Source organism: Leptonychotes weddellii, chromosome 2, assembly GCF_054177405.1.
Source record: "Leptonychotes weddellii isolate Sample4059 chromosome 2, ASM5417740v2, whole genome shotgun sequence".
NCBI lineage: Eukaryota > Metazoa > Chordata > Mammalia > Carnivora > Phocidae > Leptonychotes > Leptonychotes weddellii.
The window spans coordinates 127,992,308-128,011,163 of NC_138370.1; the positions used below are offsets into that span (position 1 = coordinate 127,992,308).

General features: G+C 36.7%; 1 protein-coding gene across 1 annotated transcript in view; it reads left to right on the forward strand.

Moving 5' to 3' along the window:
* Nucleotides 1-5,048: 5,048 nt before the first annotated feature.
* LOC102733545 (sulfotransferase 1 family member D1-like) overlaps nt 5,049-18,856 on the forward strand; it is an 84,585-nt gene continuing 70,777 nt past the window's right edge. Inside the window, 3 exon segments of the mRNA XM_081813150.1 lie at nt 5,049-5,122; nt 8,295-8,452; nt 10,117-10,254. Of these exon segments, the coding sequence (XP_081669276.1) occupies nt 5,049-5,122; nt 8,295-8,452; nt 10,117-10,254 (370 nt within the window).

Consider the following 18,856-nt stretch of genomic DNA (forward strand, 5'->3'; position numbering starts at 1 on the left):
TAAGGCAAGGCACCTCTTAGTGAATTTGTGTATCTACCATGGGACTTCTCATGAACTCAAAATCCAAATTTTTCTATCTATAATCCCCAATGGATAAGGATTTATCTCCACATTGTCTGAATTAGGTATTGAAAATAGTTAATTAGGTTGTAATTTTTAATAAAACATTTTATCATTATAAAATATAACTGTTGGGGTGCCTGGGTGGCTCAGTTGGTTAAGCGACTGCCTTCGGCTCAGGTCATGATCCTGGAGTCCCTGGATCGAGTCCCGCATCGGGCTCCCTGCTTGGCGGGGAGTCTGCTTCTCCCTCTGACCCTCCCCCCTCTCATGTGCTCTCTCTCTCAGGCTCTCTCTCTCAAATAAATAAATAAATAATCTTTAAAAAAAAAAATAAAAAAAAAATAAAATATAACTGTTTACTATATTTTGAGAAAACATGGTTTCATGTGTTCATTGTAAATTTGTACAATGCCAAGTCCTGAAAAATTTTAGCTTAAATTCACTTGCTTTTATTGATATTTTTTATTTGCTTTATCAAAAGTTAAATTTGATCAGTTCCAGCCATTAAAATAAAGCTCAGATTTGAAACACACATTTGGACCATTTATAGTCTGATGAGCCTTTGCCCTATGAGTAAAGAAAAAATGAGATTATCACCTGAATATCAATTTTCTTTTATAATAGAGTCACATGTAAGGTGAACATATAATTGATCATTCAACAGTGAACATTCATAATAATGAAATGTTCTGCTCTTAGTAATTATAATAGAAAAACAGACATAAACTAGGACAATTTTAGGCACACCACTCTAATAATATCACACAACTGGTTTTGAACTTCCACGAGTCCCTAAACAAATGAAACTGGAAATAGGTTAGTTAAAGGGACAACTAAATAGAAAGCTTTCTTGTTTTCCAGTTTTTCAATATTGGAAAAATTTTTTCTTTCTTAAATTCATACTTATTAGTAAAACTAATTAGCACAAAAATGAAAAGAAATATTATAGCAATAGACATAGATTTTGAAAACTTACTAAGTGGTAAACTTTACTATGCGAGGTTATTTATATTGTTGCAGCATGTTCTGGTCCAGACTCACACCTCCTTTGGACGACTCACTTGCATGAGACAGTCAATAATTCAGAACATAAAGTTCCAAAATTAGTTTGTCACAATTGGCTTTATGGCTGGTGAGACTTCTAGGAAAGTGTCCGTTAACTATGTGACAAACAGCTAACCTTCCAGAAGGAAATCTACTGAGAAATGTGAAAGATACTTTTGTTTTTCTCTAGAAACCCACACGTCACTTGGAACCTACCAGAGGATTCACAATGGATGCTTAGTAACTGCTCTCAGGTATTGTATGAACAGAACCTTGGCACCCAGAAATAAAATGGAGTTCTTTTCAGGAAGTTGTTGTCTAGTATGAATATGTGATATCACTGGAAATATGGAACCTATGTTTACTTTTGTGTTTGTATTTAGAAAAATTTCCTTTTTAGTTCTTCAGGGGCCTGTAAATAGGTCTCTGGAGATCTAAAATAAAACACACAAGCTGAGTAAAGTGGTGTAAGTGGTGGTTGCAAAGAAAGGGTTTGGGGTCAGATTGTAGGTTTAAATCTTGGCTCTCATTAACCTGCTGTTATCTGGGGTAAATCACTGTGCCTCAATGTTCTCATCTGTTCAATAACATCCACTTTTTACATGAGAAAAAAAATGAGATTACACACTTCGAAGTGTGCAGTACCGGAAACAAGGGGCTCATTTAAGATTATCCATTATTAGAACATGATTTTTTAAAGGCCTCAACTAATTATTTTGTGACCAAATTATATTCCTACCTCATAGATTTGTAAACTTTTGAGAATTTATGAATTACATTTTTATATTTGTATATGCATAGAAAACGTGTAGAAAGGTAAAGACAAAATTTCTAATAGTGACCACAACTAAAGAATGTTTGGGATGGGATATGAGAAAGGAGTAGAAAAGAGAGCTTAGAAATTTTATTAATGAAATCCTGTCCTATTTGATATTTTCACAGAACAGTGAATTAGAGGGTGCTTCGCAAATTTTAATGTGCTTATGAATCTCTAAGATATCGTGTTAAATTTCAGATTCATGCTCGGTAGGCCTGAGGTGTGTATTCTTAACTGAGATCCTGCATTCTTAACAAGTTTTCGGGTGATGTCATTGTTGGTAATCTACGGGACACACTTTGAGTATCAAGCAGCTAGGAGATTTGAAAATGTAATGTATAGTCTCCTCCTTTAAACTTACCAACAGTGAAAGTTTGCATATAAAGTTTGCATACTTAACAGCATGGTAAAATTGTAAAAACATGTAACATACATAGCAAAAACAGATGTTAAAAAATGCTGAATCATATTTCCATGAGATTGTTTACCTTCATAACAATGTTTAGAATAAAGCATTTTTCTTACCCAACCCGAGATTCTTTTTGTAGGTAGGATGTTCTATTAGTAAGTTTGTCTACGGCCAACTTCTTGCCACTTCCAACCAAAATTCATTCATTTTGCCACTAAGGAGGCTTTTACTTACTCAAGATGTCTGGGAAAATTGAGCTAAAATTTAACTAAATGCTACTTAGTGAGTTCTTTCTAAAAGACCTTGAAATTTGATGTGTAAAGAGAGTTTTGCCTATCAGAAATATATCTTCTTCTGACTTGACAGAGCGTAGCTTTCATTACTAATCTGCTTTTCTGGGTCTAATCATTAGATGTCCTTGTTTAACAATATTATAGACATCTAATGTCTTTGACAGACTGTATTACCTACCAGAACCAACTGTAGCTGCCCAGACAGAATAATAAGCTATCCACCAATAGAATGGGATATATTTATTTATTAATTTATATGGTTCTTAACAATGCTTAAAGTCTTACAGTTATTATTCTATTTGCCCCTCACAAGAACCATGCAATGTAGGGAAAGCATGATAAGGAAACCAAACCTTCCCTACGTTAAGTAAACTGATTTCCATACAAGGTCATGCATCAGCTAATGAGTAAATGGTGGCTCAGATCTTCCAACACACAAGCCTGTGTTCTTACTAATATACCACTCAACAGGAGCACTTGATGTATACAAGGTTTTGTACTTTTAGATAGGCAATAGAGGAAGTAAAATCCTAGCAAGAGAAGAATGCCTAACACGCGTGTAAGATGAACTGATTTAAGCCATCAGAGAATAGTGTGAGAGTGAGAGGAACTAGCAGAATAAAAAATGTCACAGTGTTGCTGAAGACAAACCTCACACTACTTCTGGAGAAGTCGGCGGACTGTCAGATATGCAATTTCCTAACTCCAGCATTATCCAACCACATTCTTCTGATCCTATTTCCTTTTAGTAACTACACCTTTATCAGTATTAATGTTTCTTCATTGATTAGCTAGCCATTAGTAGCTAGTAAGAATGTTTGTCATTCATATGGAAGTACAGAAGTGCCTAAAAGTAAAAATTAGAGTGGAGAGGAAAATTTTAGAATTGAAAAATTTTAAAGATAAGGAAGTTCTTGCTAATGGCAATAAGAGGCTAACTGGTGAAGTGAGGTGAATGTCTTTTTTTTATCATTTATTATTGAAATATAGTTGACATACGATGTTATATTAGTTTCAGGTGTACAACATAGTGTTTTGACAAGTCTATACCCTTCTCAAGCTCACCACGATAAGTAGAGTCACCATCTGTCACTGAACAACATTATCACGATATTATTGACTACATTCCCTATGCTGTACTTTTCATCTCCATCACTTTACTTTATAACTAGAAGTTTGTACCTCTTTACCCCCTTCATCTCTTTCACCCATCCCTCCACTCCCCTCCCTTCTGGCAACCACCAGTTTGTTCTCTGTACGTTAAGAGTCTGTTTGGTTTTTGTTTGTTCTTTTGTTTTTTAGATTCCACATATAAGTGAAGTCATAAGGTCTTTGTCTTTCTCTGTCTGACTTCTTTCCAGGTGAAGGTTTTTTAAGTTAAAGAGGTCAAGAGGTCGATTAGACTATTTGTGTGGACACTAATACAGCCCAGATCATGACAGGTTTCAAGAGGGAATGAATAGGAAACCTGAACAAGGATAGCAGTAGGGAGCCCGAAGGACAGAAGATGGCAGCAGTGAGACAAGGAAGAGGTTGAACGGCAGAGTCCGAGACTTCAAGGTCAGGAGGCCCCTGGTATACAGTCAGAGCAGAAGGTCCTCAGGACGTGGAAGTGGTTGTGGAATGACAATTCCTTCTCCTCTTTCGGATCTCCAGATAGAGGCGATAACAGGGGAGGGGCACCTTCTCCGACTTGAGAGAGTTATAGGGTGTTTTTATCTGGGAAGATTCAGGTTCAAATTTCTGTCTTGGAAGTAAAGGAGATGAAGGAGTTTCTAGGAATATTAACCGAATTTTTGTAGACACAGTGCAAAGGACCATGAGGAGGCTGTGGAGCTGGAGTATTTGAGAAGAGGGATAGCTCTGAGGTAAGTAAGGAGGAGCAGAGAGCAGGGCGGGGTTTTAACATGGTGGGTGATTAAGTTACAGCCATGAAGGGTGTACGAGCATGGAAAAGATTGCACAGAGGCACGTGGAAAGTCATAAAAACTTAGAAAGTAGTAGTTATTTTAGTTATTTATTTAATTTTTAGATGGCTGATACAATAAGGGAAGTACAACAGAAGTCCAGAAGATAGACTGGGATGAGGTGGTCAAAAATTTAAAACGACTACTAGTATCTGGGTGAGATTTGGAAAGTTGAGGAGTGAGAGAGGCTGACAGATGAGGGTGGTGGTAATGACACGTGGATGGAGGAATTAAAACTAAAATAACTCTGTTGGGGAAACAAACTTATAAATTATTAAATTTTATGTATTGAAAAGTGCTATAGTTGTTGAGGAATACAAGAACTTTGAAGGCACAAAAGAGGGTGTGTTCTGTTTGACTTGAAAAGATCAAGAAGGGAGTCTTGGAAGATGAGTAGAGGTGTGTGAGCTGAGGAGGTGAGGGAAGAGGGGAGGTGGGAAGGTGTGTTAATAGCCATGGTTGGAAGTGACTGCGCCGACCTGAAGCAGGACACGGAAGACTGCACAGTACCAACAGGAACTTGGACTTGGTATTGAGAACCAGAATCTCTCCTTCTTAGGAGGAAGGCAGAAGCCTGAAAGGCTGGCACTCTCTCCCCGGGCCTGGAGGTGAAGCTCTGCAGTGTTCTTCACCTTTGTCCAGCCCTTCCCACCCCAGCTCTTTCCAGGATGTCATTAACTTCCTCTTGTTGTTTCAGATCAGGATGGTCATTGATTGTCCCAGCCCGAGTACCTCCAGGGCCTTCCTCTTCCTCTGCCTGCAAGCTCTCTGAGAAGGGTAGAGGAGTTCGGTCCTGCCCTGGTCCAACAAATCACATGCCAGGTTTCTGGCCTTCAGGCTCTCTCTTTTCTAAGCACTTTGCTGACATGACAAGGAAGGACATTCACTACCCTGTACTGGTGGTTATAGAGCCAGTCTTCTTTTTTTCTTAATTTAATTTTATTATGTTATGTTAATCACCATACATTACATTATTAGTTTTTGATGTAGTGTTCCATGATTCATTGTTTGCGTATAACACCCAGTGCTCCATGCAGAACGTGCCCTCTTTAATACCTGTCACCAGGCTAACCCATCCCCCCATCCCCCTCCCCTCCAGAACGCTCAGTTTATTTCTCAGAGTCCATAGTCTCTCATGGTTCGTCTACCCCTCTGATTCCGCCCCCCTTCATTTTTCCTTTCCTACTATCTTCTTCTTCTTTTTTTTTGTTTTTTAACATGTAACGTATTATTTGTTTCAGAAGTACAGGTCTGTGATTCATTAGTCTTACACAATTCACTGCGTGGAGCCAGTCTTCTAATGCAAGCAGATTCTTCCAACAGAAATACAACCTGACATTTGTTAAGCACTTTTTTTTTAAAGATTTTATTTATTTATTTGAGAGAGAGAGACTGAGAGAGAGAGCATGAAAGGGGGAGGGTCGGAGGGAGAAGCAGACTCCCCTCCGAGCAGGGAGCCCGATGCGGGACTCGATCCAGGGACTCCAGGATCATGACCTGAGCCGAAGGCAGTCGCTTAACCAACTGAGCCACCCAGGTGCCCTTGTTAAGCACTTTTAATAAGCTAGGCACTTTTAATAAGCTAGGCACTTTTTTGTTTAAATTCCAGTTAGTTAATGTACAGTGTGTGTTAGCACATTTTAAAGATTTGCTCATTATGAAGATTTTTCACATGACAATCCAAGGAAGTGAATATTATTTTTATTTCAATTTTAGAGATGGAGAAACTAGGCTTACAATAGTTATACAACTTTCTTGGGTTAAGACAAAAATGGCTAATCTGGCTTGAACCAGGTTATTTTATTCCAAAGTGTTCCCTCTTAAGTACTGCACTTTATTGTTAAAAATTTACCCCCAAAAGTCTTTCTGTGCTCTAGATACGAATCCAACAAATGACCTTATCATAGTCTGTGTTTTATTATTTAAATTTTCATAATCAAGTAGATTAATGAAACACTGAGGTCAGTTTTACAGGTTCCTGATATTCAATTTGTAAGGTGAGATATAGTTTGAGTGACAGCTTTCACTTCTGTAGGACAGTTGCAGATTCGAGTTTAGTGGCTATTTAAATATTTATAAAATATTTAAAAATCAATAAGAAAAAAACAAAATCCGTTAACCCACAACCCCAAAATAACCAGTCATTGGTAAAAAAAAAAAATGTGGAGTATGTTTTTGGCTATATATATGAGTGTTGTATATAGTAAATTCCATTGATTTTATAAACTGTTTTTTCCACCTTTTCTTATATCATCATTTTCTCACACTGCCTTAGATTTATAGGTTATATTATAATATTTAACACATTTTAAGCAATTGATCCTGTTCTTCAAAGTTCAAAACCTAAATTAGATAAATGTGAATTTGTTTGGTTGGAATAGTTCCCCACCCAATGGAATATTCTCCTTTTCTTTCCCGGGAACTCTTTTATTTATTTTATTATTTTTTTAAGATTTTACTTATTTGACAGAGAGAGAGAGTGAGAGCAGGAACACAAGCAGGGGGAGTGGGAGAGGGAGAAGCAGGCTTCCTACCAAGGTGCCCGATGCAGGGCTTGATCCCAGGAGCCTGAGATCATGACCTGAGCCGAAGGCAGAGGCTTAATGACTGAGCCACCCAGGCACCCCTCCCTGGGACTCTTTTACACTCTATAGACCACAGATAGAAAAACCATAGTTCTATGTAATCTTCTATAATGGCTCCACAGTATTTCATCTTATTGACACGTTACAATTTATTTAGCTACCCTTAAAGGGGCATTTATATTTTCAGAGTTTAGTTTTTGCTTTCTGCTATGATATGAACATATGGTTGTAACATGCATACCATGTCTACTCATTTGAATTATCTCATATTCTTTGTCCTTCCCTTCAAGAATGCTTTTATATTTTTGTAGATTTTTAATCTACAAAAATTTTTCTTTTCGTCATTAATTTTGTGGACATATTTTCACAAATGTAGTTTGCCCTTTCATGTTATGATGGGTTTGATGTTGAGGAGTTTTCAATGTTTAGATAATCAAACAAATCAAAATTTTTTTTCTGTATTATGCCCCTCTCCCTCTGCTCTTCGCCCCTGCCCCCTCTCCCCCACTTTCTCTCAAATAAATAAATAAATAAAATATTTAAGGAAAAAATGAGGAAAAGTCATGGAGCGCCTGGGTGGCTCAGTTGGTGAAGGGTGCGACTCTTGATTTCGGCTCAGGTCATGATCTCAGGGTTGTGTTAGATTGAGCCCCGCATCCCTCTGCCCCTCCCCTCCTCTTAAAAAAAAAAAAAGAGGAAATATCTAGTCTATCTTCCTAGAAGATTGAGTAACAGTCCCCCATGGATCTTTTATTTTTCTGAATGTCTTGCAAGTAGAGACACTGGCCGCCTTTGTTCTATCTTATCAAGAATGTTTTTATAGCAAAAATCCTAGGAAGATAGTCTTCCTTCAGAATAAAGGGCAGGCTTGTTTGCTGTTATAGTAAAGATAATGGCTCTCTCCAGAGTAAATATCAGGTAAGCTTACTTGCTCATTATGAAAAAACTGAGATCCTGAAGTTTGTGGGGTTCCTCCCCTGTAACACCACCTGCTGTGTATGCAGGTATCACCTGCCCCTCTTCACGGTAAAAACGGGGAGGAAGAACCAGTGCAGATCTGAGACTCTATGGTGATGTGATTGCTGTGTGTAATAAAGTTTTTTGTCTTGTGTTCAGGAGTCTAGTGTCTTCTGCAGTATCTCTGTGGCAAGCTGTCTCCTTATCTTACAAGGAGGATAAAATCACAGGCCCTTTGAAGTTTCTGAAACTGAAGTTCGGAGACATTTTGAAGTACGCAAGAGTCCACTTGATGGGAATCTTTTTAAGCAAGCTAAGTTTGCAGATCTTGTTTTGGGCTCTTGATTTGGGGAAAGAAGAAACTAAGGAAGGAGATGAATACCAGAAAGACCATCAAAAATGAGGTCAAGCTTTTCTCTGATGGATAACTCTGGAAAAAAAATAATAAAAGGAAAATAATGAGAGAGGTAGCAAAACACAAGACTGAAGGTGCCACCTGAATAGAATGCCAAAACTCTTTGTCATTGACTAAAGTCAGGTTACCTTGCAAAATGATAATTGTCATATAAATAATTTCTCTGTTTTGGAATATTATTGATATGACAGCACCAAATCAATAAACCCAGTAAAGGGGTTTTTCAGTATGACTCAAGAAATTGTCAGTCTTTTGGCATCTAGAAAATAATATGGTAAATGTGACAATTTAACATTTAATAAAATTTTAAATAGGAAATCACTCAAAAAAGTTATCAGAACTATTCAAAAAGTTGTGAATCAAGGCTTTCAGTTTTATTCATAATTTTTTTTATTTTTTTATTTTTAATGATTTCTTTTTTTTTAAGATTTTATTTATTTATTTGAGAGAGAATGAGAGACAGAGAGCACGAGAGGGAAGAGGGTCAGAGGGAGAAGCAGACCCCCCAGCTGAGCAGGGAGCCCGATGTGGGACTCGATCCCGGGACTCCAGGATCATGACCTGAGCCGAAGGCAGTTGCTTAATCAACTGAGCCACCCAGGCGCCCAGTTTTATTCATAATTTTATCACATTTTGGTCAATTAGAGTTAAGTTTTAGGGACCACATGACTTTGTTTTGTACATTAATATGAACAGAAATGAGAAAGGAAAAGTCTTAAAATGAAGGCTAGAAAGAAGCAATAAAAAAAAAAGGGGGTAGAAATACCCAAAGAAGAATTTTTAAAAGGATTAAATGGGCTATGAACTTATATTTGTGAAAAGGCTTTCCTTCTTTTTATCTTCTTTAGTTGTGTTTTTTTTCCCTCCTATTCTATCATTGGTTAAGCTATAGTCCTTGCTTTTTTGCATTACTTTCAGTTACTTTCTTTAATTTTATGACTTTACTCTCTTTCATCCAAAATTCTGGATGAAGGGACCTATAAATATAGAAATGTTAGGATTAGTACTGAAAACATACAAAAATACCAAATTTATTAAACAAACAAAAGACATATAATAAATAAGCAAGCCCTATATAGCTATAATAATGTAGTATAATAATGGACTCCCCCCCCGCCTTACAACTTTACCTGTTTTAAATTCTGAATTTTGGTAAAGGTAGTATCTTTCAACTAATCACTCCTATTAAGATATAGATTAATTTTCTATATGCAGTAAACTTTGTTTTGTTTCATTTTTTTAGACTAGGTAATTTAAAAGAAATTAGAGTTATGCCAGTGAGAGCCTTAGGACACCTAGAGTGTGGTGGACAGGAAAAGATTTTGAAAGGTTAGTAGCAGAAGGAAGTGGCTGGATTGTGTGGATTTGTGGGGGGTGTACTGCTTTGGGAGGTCCTGGGGTAATGAAGTTATTCAGTGTTTGGTGATATTGGCAAAATAATGGGACCTATGTGATCAGAGAAAGACTAGAAATGTGTCTAACTTGAAATTTCATCATTTTGTCTAATTCCAGGACCTTAGTCATCATTTCTCTCTTTGCATCTAAATTTTCCTGTATTTGTTATAGAACTAGGGAGTCAGGAATTTTTCAAACACCAGGAGGATTTGGTTCTTGGTTGCAAACCACTGAAACCAACTCTGACTACTTTGAGAAAAGAAGTTATTGAAGAGGAGGATTCAGAATTAAAGGATAATTTAATATTAAGTAAATTTAATATTAAGGGTAGAAGATAGAACAACAAGGCCATCTAGCTGGAATAGTCTGAGCCCTATATAGCAGCTGGACCAAAATATATAAACTTGTCTTCACTTTGGGGTTATTCGATCAAGATTCACAATTCCAATATCCCGCTTGGGTCATGTTGGCTATAACAAAACATAAAGAATTAGAATCTGGTTCTTTGAGCTTCCATAGTGAGAATCAGGCATGTGCACATGCCCTCACACTAAGACTACACACAACTGAGGAAAGAAATATTTCCAAAAGGAATTCAGAGGGCTATTTAATAGTGGACGTTTGAAGATTTACATAATATAAACCCTACCCAAACATGGATGGAAATTATCTCATTTGTACTGATAAATCAAACAATCGGTATAGCTTTGTATTTCTATAGTCATCTATATTTGATGCATTGGAGCAAATCAGGATGCATACGTTATAGATAGAATTTCATTTATCAGTAAGGAGAGTAACTAGCACATAAGGAAATTTTAATATAGATAACATATATCTGCATGTTATTTATAATCTGTTAATCGTGATATATATTTATTCACTTTTTATTTCCTGGATTCTCTATTAGAATGTAGGCAGGAATCTTTTTTGTCTTAATCTTAATACCCAGCAACATGCTTGGAAGTATATGTGCCACACACAGAGGTAATGCATCTCCCCAGATAGATAGGAAATAAATAATAAGGCTAGGGTTTGAATTTCATTTTTCTGAGTTCTTCTCATATTATGCAGTAATACTCTCACTCTAATTACTTTAATTAACTCAAAAGAAACTGGAAGTCCCTTTAAATCATATATGATTTTCTGGCTTTCTGGCTTTCAATCTCATAAAAAACCGTGTTCAAGAAGTGCTTTGATTTGAATATATGTAGCTGCTTTTCAAATCTATGAAAAGAAATCACTAAAACAGTATTTATATATTGCATTTATTATGGAAAGTTTTTCTTATCCTTATAACTGTGAAAGTAATTACCATAAGATGGGGTTTTCTCCAAATTCCAAGAAGATTAATAACCCTTGAGAAACTTACAAGGCTTGACACAAGAAGGGCCTTCTTTCTTGGCAGTGTTATTTCACTTTAAGAATCCTGCATAAAATAAATAAAGTTGTGGAACAATCAGTGGTTTTCTAGCAATCTTGAGAAAGTTAGCATATTTTTCTCTTCAGAATTCAGCTGATAACTCTGAATCTGCATTTTGTAAACTAAATAACACTTTGCAAAATGTTACCAGGTAAAGGGAAAAAAAGAGATCTGTGATCAAACATATTTGGTAAGTGTTGGTTAAAGACTATCAAAGTCAGGGTGCCTGGGTGGCTCAGTCAGTTAAGCGTCTGCCTTTGGCTCAGGTTATGATCCCAGGGCTCCCTGCTCAGCGGGAAGCCTGCTGCACCCTTTCCTCCCTGGTTGTGCACTCTCTCGCTATCTCTGTCACTATCTGTCTCTCTCTCTCAAATAAATAAGTAAAATCTTATATCAAAGTCTTTTTTTTTTACTACAAAAGTTTTCAGATCCTTTAACTCACTAATCTTTCTTACAAATTTCCAAGAGAAAGGTTACACAGTGCAGTATTTCCAAAACATGTTTGATAAAGGAACTCTTTCTTTTTTGACCTACCAACTGCAGGTCCTTGAAAATTTGGGGAAATACCAGTACAGATAATTAGAAAGAGACCTGTTGATGCATCTTATTTTTTTAAATAAATTATTTGCTTTGATTATTACACATTCTCACCTGTTGCTACAAGTTCTGCACAGACTTCTGTTTTGATAGTGATTTCCCAGCTTCTCAGTGGTTTATGTTGTCCATTCTCAGGTTGTCAAATACATTTTCACTGGCTATTCTGAAATAAAATGATGAATCCCCCAGTGGGATAAAAAAGTTTTAGTTAGCAAGTTGAGGGTTTCCAAGATATAGAGTATTCTTTCACCATGTTGTAATCCAAATGTAGACTAGAACACAGACTAAGAGCTTTGAGAATTTGCATGACATGATACAGAACTTTACTTTTCCAGGATCTGTTGTAGTCTGTAGGTTGTATTATCTCATAGCTGAAAGAAATTATAATTCTGATGGTAATAAAAACAAATCAGTAATTATTCAATATATGTCAATTACTATACAGGTAGATTCAACTAATATGTTACTGTTGAATGAATGAATAAATGCATGAAAAGAAGACCTATTAAAATACTGAGATCATAGTCCTTGAGAACAGAAGGTCAAAAGAATATATATGATAAAATTGCTTATGGAGATTTAATGTCCTAGTACTCATTTTTGGTCCCTTAAATTTAGTATTCAGAAGAACATTCCAGCTGTAACATTCTAACAGTAACAGAATTTTATGTGATATTTTCATAGTAATAGAACTATTCTATATTATAGTCACATAAAACAGCAATAAAATTATGTTGCATAGGCAAAAAGTAGAGTAGAGGTTATTAATCCACTTTATAGCATATTCTTTAACTTTTAAAACAAAGTTTTCTGGGGGCGCCTGGGTGGCTCAGTTGGTTAAGCAACTGCCTTCAGCTGGCGTCATGATCTCGGGGTCCTGGGATTGAGTCCTGCCTCAGGTTCCCTGCTGGGTGGGGTGTCTACTTCTCCCTCTCCCTCTGCCCCTCCCCCTGCTTGTGTGCTTGCATAAAATCTTTACAAAAAAAAAAAACCACGAAGTTTTCTGGCAAATATTGCAGAGATAATGCTGATCTTCCCTGCAAAAGTAATATCCATAAACTCACACAATACAAAAACATTGTACAATGATCATATTTTTCTTAGGAAAAATTTTGTAATCTATCAAATGTACCTGGATTGCCAAGATGCTAGGTTTTACACCATTGAGTTAGTTAATTTTTTTAAACGTGGAATTTAGTTAATAATTTTCCAATTTCTTGAAATGGGAAATCTTACAAATCTTACAAAAACCAAGGACCAAGAGCATAAATGTCTAGGCTTACTAGTAGGACCATAATACTCCCCTTTTCACAAAGAACACTAAGAAAAAAAAGATATATATGTATACACACACGTACACACACACACATATTCTCTTTTAGAAAGGTAATTTAGCAATACCTAAATAAATGTTTCTAATCTAATCCAAATTTTTTATTCTATTGATTGTTGCTTGTTTCTAACAAAGCAGCAATGTCAGAGGCTTCATTGAAGTTTTGGATGGTATTAAGATGAAGATCATGTCATTGGCATATACCCTGGGAAGGGAAAAGTAGAAAATTCATCCTGACTTTTTATGTTATCGTGTACATTATGCTGAATTAAAATAATAAAATTTCATCTCCAAATTTTGGTGTTCTACTAAGAAGTCTGAAAGAACTAGAGCAATGAGGGAGAGGACTTAAAATTACAAGCAAAAACATGGATATATATCTGTGCTTGAGCCCAGTTCATTCTATAGTTAAAGTAGGTCAAGAAACTGGATAAGGAATATAATGAAACAATAGGGCACACAGACCTTTCTGAGGAAAACTCGAAGCCATAGTTGAAAAAAATTAAAGAGATAAAAAAAATTTTTAAATTGAAGAGATAAAATTTTCTTAAAAAATTTAACTGAACACTTAAGCATACTAATTTAACATAACTTTTCTAAAATGAAGGCACACTGTTTCATTTGTTTTTCAATTTTCTGTCCACGGCTACTGGGTAGGTAGTCCGGGGCAATCTTGGGAAGCAAAGGACAATCTGAACCCTCCAATCTACTATGGCAAAGATAGAGTAGGTGCTAAATCCAAAAAGAGAACATTTCACTAGTGTCTGGACAATATATAGACTATTTGTTCAAAAGTCGGAACGAGGGGCGCCTGGGTGGCTCAGTTGGTTAAGCGACTGCCTTCGGCTCAGGTCATGATCCTGGAGTCCCGGGATTGAGTCCCGCATCGGGCTCCCTGCTCGGCGGGGAGTCTGCTTCTCCCTCTGACCCTCCTCCCTCTCGTGCTCTCTGTCTCTCATTCTCTCACAAATAAATAAATAAAATCTTTAAAAAAAAAAAAAAAGTCGGAACGAAGGCAATGGGATTGGTGTGCAGTTACATGGGATGCCATGGATGAACAGATACTGCTCCAAGCTGGCGATTTGGACACAAATGATACAGCTCTATTTCCTACATTAGGCAGTGGAACTTTCACATCTAGCTTCTTTTATTCTCCCAAGTTTCCATTTTGTTGGCTACATGGCACCTGATGAATTATGTCCAAATATCTTAGTTTTAATTATTCACATATGGAGTGAAACTGAAATTATCTTTCCAACCAATTCTCACAATATTGTTTTTAACATAACCTGTGCATCATTCAACTGGCCGATTGCTATTTCTCAAACTTTGGTTTTTTTCCACCTCGCTGCCTTTGTGACTCTTGACCAAACTATTGAAATATACTTACCTTCATGTGAAAGAAGTAACTTAATGAAAAAAGAATGAGATCTGAAATAACATAGACCTCAGTTCAGCATCAAGCTCCATAGAGTGGCATAGTTAGGTACACAGAAAAGTCGTTTTTCATATAATTTTAAGGCAGACAGTTTTCTTTCTTTTGTCATTCCTAAAAATGTGTTTAGTTTCCTTTAGTTTTGTAAAATCTTAGCAAAATCTTGACTGGTAAAGTTTAGGTTAAAGGGGTGTTGAACTGTTTTGTAAAATGATGTGAAAGAACATCTGTTAAGGGTGAAAACATATTAACATATTAACATGCTAGTTCATTTTTGGCTTCCATTAGGCACCTTAGGACAAGGGATACGGGGCCTTGAAACTAGCTAAGTATGACAGGATGTGAGTTACTCTGATTTCAAAAGAGGCAAACAACAGCATATGACAGCTGGTTGGTGCCAAGACAAATGAAGTCTTGTGAAAGATTTTCTGTTGGAGTTTAGCTAATGGATGTCAGGATCATTTATGATCATTTAGTCTCAGAGGTTTTTATTTTGTTGTTGTTTTGTTTTTCTTTCCCCTGCACCGTAGTCCCCTTTGACATTATTATGTGGTAAGGGAATCCTGACAAAGTCAACAGCCTTGTGTAATTTACACCTCTGGGAGCAGAGAAAGCATGTGTTCATGCTTAGACGAAAGTAATACAATAAGAATAATCCAACATGAAGAAGTTTTGATGCAATCATCAGTTCAGAATGAGGATTTTAAACTGTTTAGAAAAACCACCAGCAATATTCTGGAGGGGGTCTCAATTTCCTACGGTGACACAGGATGTGATTTTATGGTGTCTCATTAAGATATTTTGAAAAAATAATAGTCTTTGAAAAAGAGAAAACACACTGTGTGACTTTGGGAAGTTAGAGTTTATGAATCTCTACTGAAAAGTGGAGGTGAGGATAATGATGACTCCTGGTGTCGTTATACAGATGAAGGGAAGTAAAAGAAAATGAAAGATCTGGAAATACATCACAAAAGTGGAGGTGCTCGATAACTTTAAATTCATTCTTCTTGGCTCCTCCTTTCCCCTTGACGAATAGCTGTGTTCTCATCTCCCTGATTGCTTCAGTAGGAAGCAGTTTATGCTCACTCTCAACTTTTACAGTACATTGAACTTCTACTAAGGTATTTAAAGAACTGTAACATTTATAATGAGAAATTTGTGTAACCTCTCTTCAAACTTCTCCTTTTCTCCTTTATTCCCACCCTCCCTCCCTTCCTTTCCTCCTCCTCCTCCTCCCTCTCCTTCTTATTCTCCTCTCTCCTTCTTTCCCTGGAAGGTTAAACATTATTTGTTCTTGTCACCCTCGAAGTATGTTGCATCTGATAGAGATGCAATATTTCTAAACAGATATGGAAATAAATATATTAAAAACTTGGAAGTATTACATTTCCTGGATTGAGATACACCATGATTTTTGTGTCTCAGAGACAGCAACTACCGATCCATAATTATGGATTTGAGGTTGGAGGTGTAAAGCGAATGTGGTAATACTGTGCAAACAATAGCTATTCACGTATTTTCCCCCTTTAACGCATGTCATTTTTAGCAACCAGAAATATTCAATGATTCAATCATTTAATGATGAATAACCTGAAACTTGGTATGTGTTAGCCAATGAAGAAAGCAGGAAATTAAGGTGAGAAGAGATACAAAAAATAATAAGAGACGTAATCCATGGTAATCTTTTGAAAGTTCTAGTCAGCATTCTATGAAGACCATTTAACTATTTTGTTATAATAAGTTGAACTGCAGAGATGAACCCAATTGATGATACCATAATTAAAATTTGAATTGTGCTATTGGCCGAAAAATTTGCCACTCAGAATTAGGTTCCAGACTTTGTTAGGATGGTAGATAAACACGAATAGCCCTTTAGTATTTATTTAAAACCAAACAGATACAATTTCACATGCATATACTTAATCCTAGAACTTGGAAATAACAAAATAAGGGTGATAACTCTTGAAATATGAGTCCATGTGATCGAATCTATTCTTTCAGAAAACGTTGTTTACCCTGGTGTTAGATAGACCTAATTTTGCAGAAATACTCTGTTACCTGAAGTCGTAAATAAATTGGTAGCAAAGGGAATTACATTTGCCATTTGACAAATGCCTTCTGTGTGGCAGGCGCCTTATTCTCACAAGAGGCCTTCACAGCTTTCTTCTTCCCTGACCATCTTATCATTCTGATCCCCGCCAGCCTGCTTTGTTCTTTCCTTTTCTTTTTTAAAAAGATTTAATTAATTAATTAATGTGAGAGAGTGCACGTGCACGCGTGTGAGAGGCATGCATGAGCCGGGCGGGGGGCGAGGGAGAGAGAGAATCTCAAACAGGCTCCGAGCTGAGCAAGCGGAGTGTAGGGCCCAACATGGGGCTCAAGGCGGGGCTGGATCTCACAACCCTGAAATCATGACCTGAGCCAAAATCAAGTCGGACACTTAACCTACTGAGCCACCCAGGTGTCCCAAGCTCTTTTTTTCCAACAGGCTGCACCATATTCTAATGTAATGTATAATTTGTATTATGTCTGTTAAAAGTTTATGTTCTGCTACATCCCTATAGAATTCAAGTACTACAAGATAGGCATCTTTGCCAGTGCTGTTCAATAATGTATCCTAAGTACCTAAAAAAGGGCTTGACCCAGAGTATATAGCCAATAAATAGAATTTCAATAGTTAAAAAAATAAAATATGGTTACCAAATGGTAATTTAGAGATTCTTAAATAATATAAAGGCTATTTTGCCCTATATTAATATGCCATGCCTTACAAGTCTATTCTTATTCTAAGAAACCAAATTTAGTTTTCCCTTTCTGGCTTCTGCTATTGATTTAAATAGTGTTTAGCACTGGGCAATGCATGGAAGTGTTGAATCACTATATTGTACTCCTGAAACTAATAATACACTGTATGTTAACTAACTGGAATTTATATGAAAACTTAAAAAAATAAAGTTAGTGTTTATTTATTTTTTTTAAGATTTTATTTATTTATTTGGCTCTCTCTAGAGACGTGGCAAGAGAGGGAACACAAGCAGGGGGAGTGGGAGAGGCAGAAGCAGGCTTCCTGCCGAAGCAGAAAGCCCGATGTAGGGCTCGATCCCAGGACCCTGGGATCATGACCTGAGCTGAAGGCAGACGCTTAATGACTGAGCCACCCAGGCACCCCTTAAAGATTTTATTTATTTGACAGAGAGAGACAGCGAGAGAGGGAACACAAGCAGGGGGAGTGGGAGAGGGAGAAGCAGGCTTCCCGCTGAGCAGGGAGCCCGATGTGGGGCTGGATCCCAGGACCCTGAGATCATGACCTGAGCCGAAGGCAGATGCTTAACGACTGAGCCACCCAGGCTCCCCCAAAGTTAGTGTTTAGATGTGTACATTTCAGGAGTATACTAATTGCTTTGTGATCTCTAAATATGTTAAGTTTATGGATATTTCTTTATAAAATTATATGAGTTTTATAAAAAAGCATTAAAATATAGATAAATGATGAGGAAAATAGTGTTTGTTTTTTGGCATATAATCATTCATGAGTTTGGAATAATAAAAAAGATTAAAACTAGGCACTGGGAAATTAAGATGTCACAGATAAAGTGCCTGGAAAATAAACACTGTACAATTCCGAGAAATGCTTTTTTTTTTTTTAAAGATTTTATTTATTTACTTGAGAGAGAGAGAGCACAAGTGGGCTGAAGGGCAGAGGGAGAAGCAGACTCCCCACTGAGCAGGTAGTTGGATGCAGGGCTTGATCCCAGGATTCAAGGATCATGACCTGAGCAGAAGGCAGACACTTAACCCCCTGAGCTACCCGGGCGCCCCTCAAGAAATGTTTTGAACTAACTGGCAACTATTTAAATAAAGGTAGACTTAGAACCAGGGAATTCTTTGCTAAGCATATTTCAGTGACATGAGGTCTATGGTGTCAAAATCTTTCTTCAGCCAAGATTAATGTGTAAATTTGAATAAGAACACACTAGTCTTTGACTCTATACCACAGACTAATTACACTATAATCAAAAGGCAGAGTGTAATCATTTCACATGTGCTCTTTAAACTTGGAATCTCAGAATACTGGAGAGGAAAGGACTAGAAAAGTATTATCTAATTGAATTATATAGTGTAA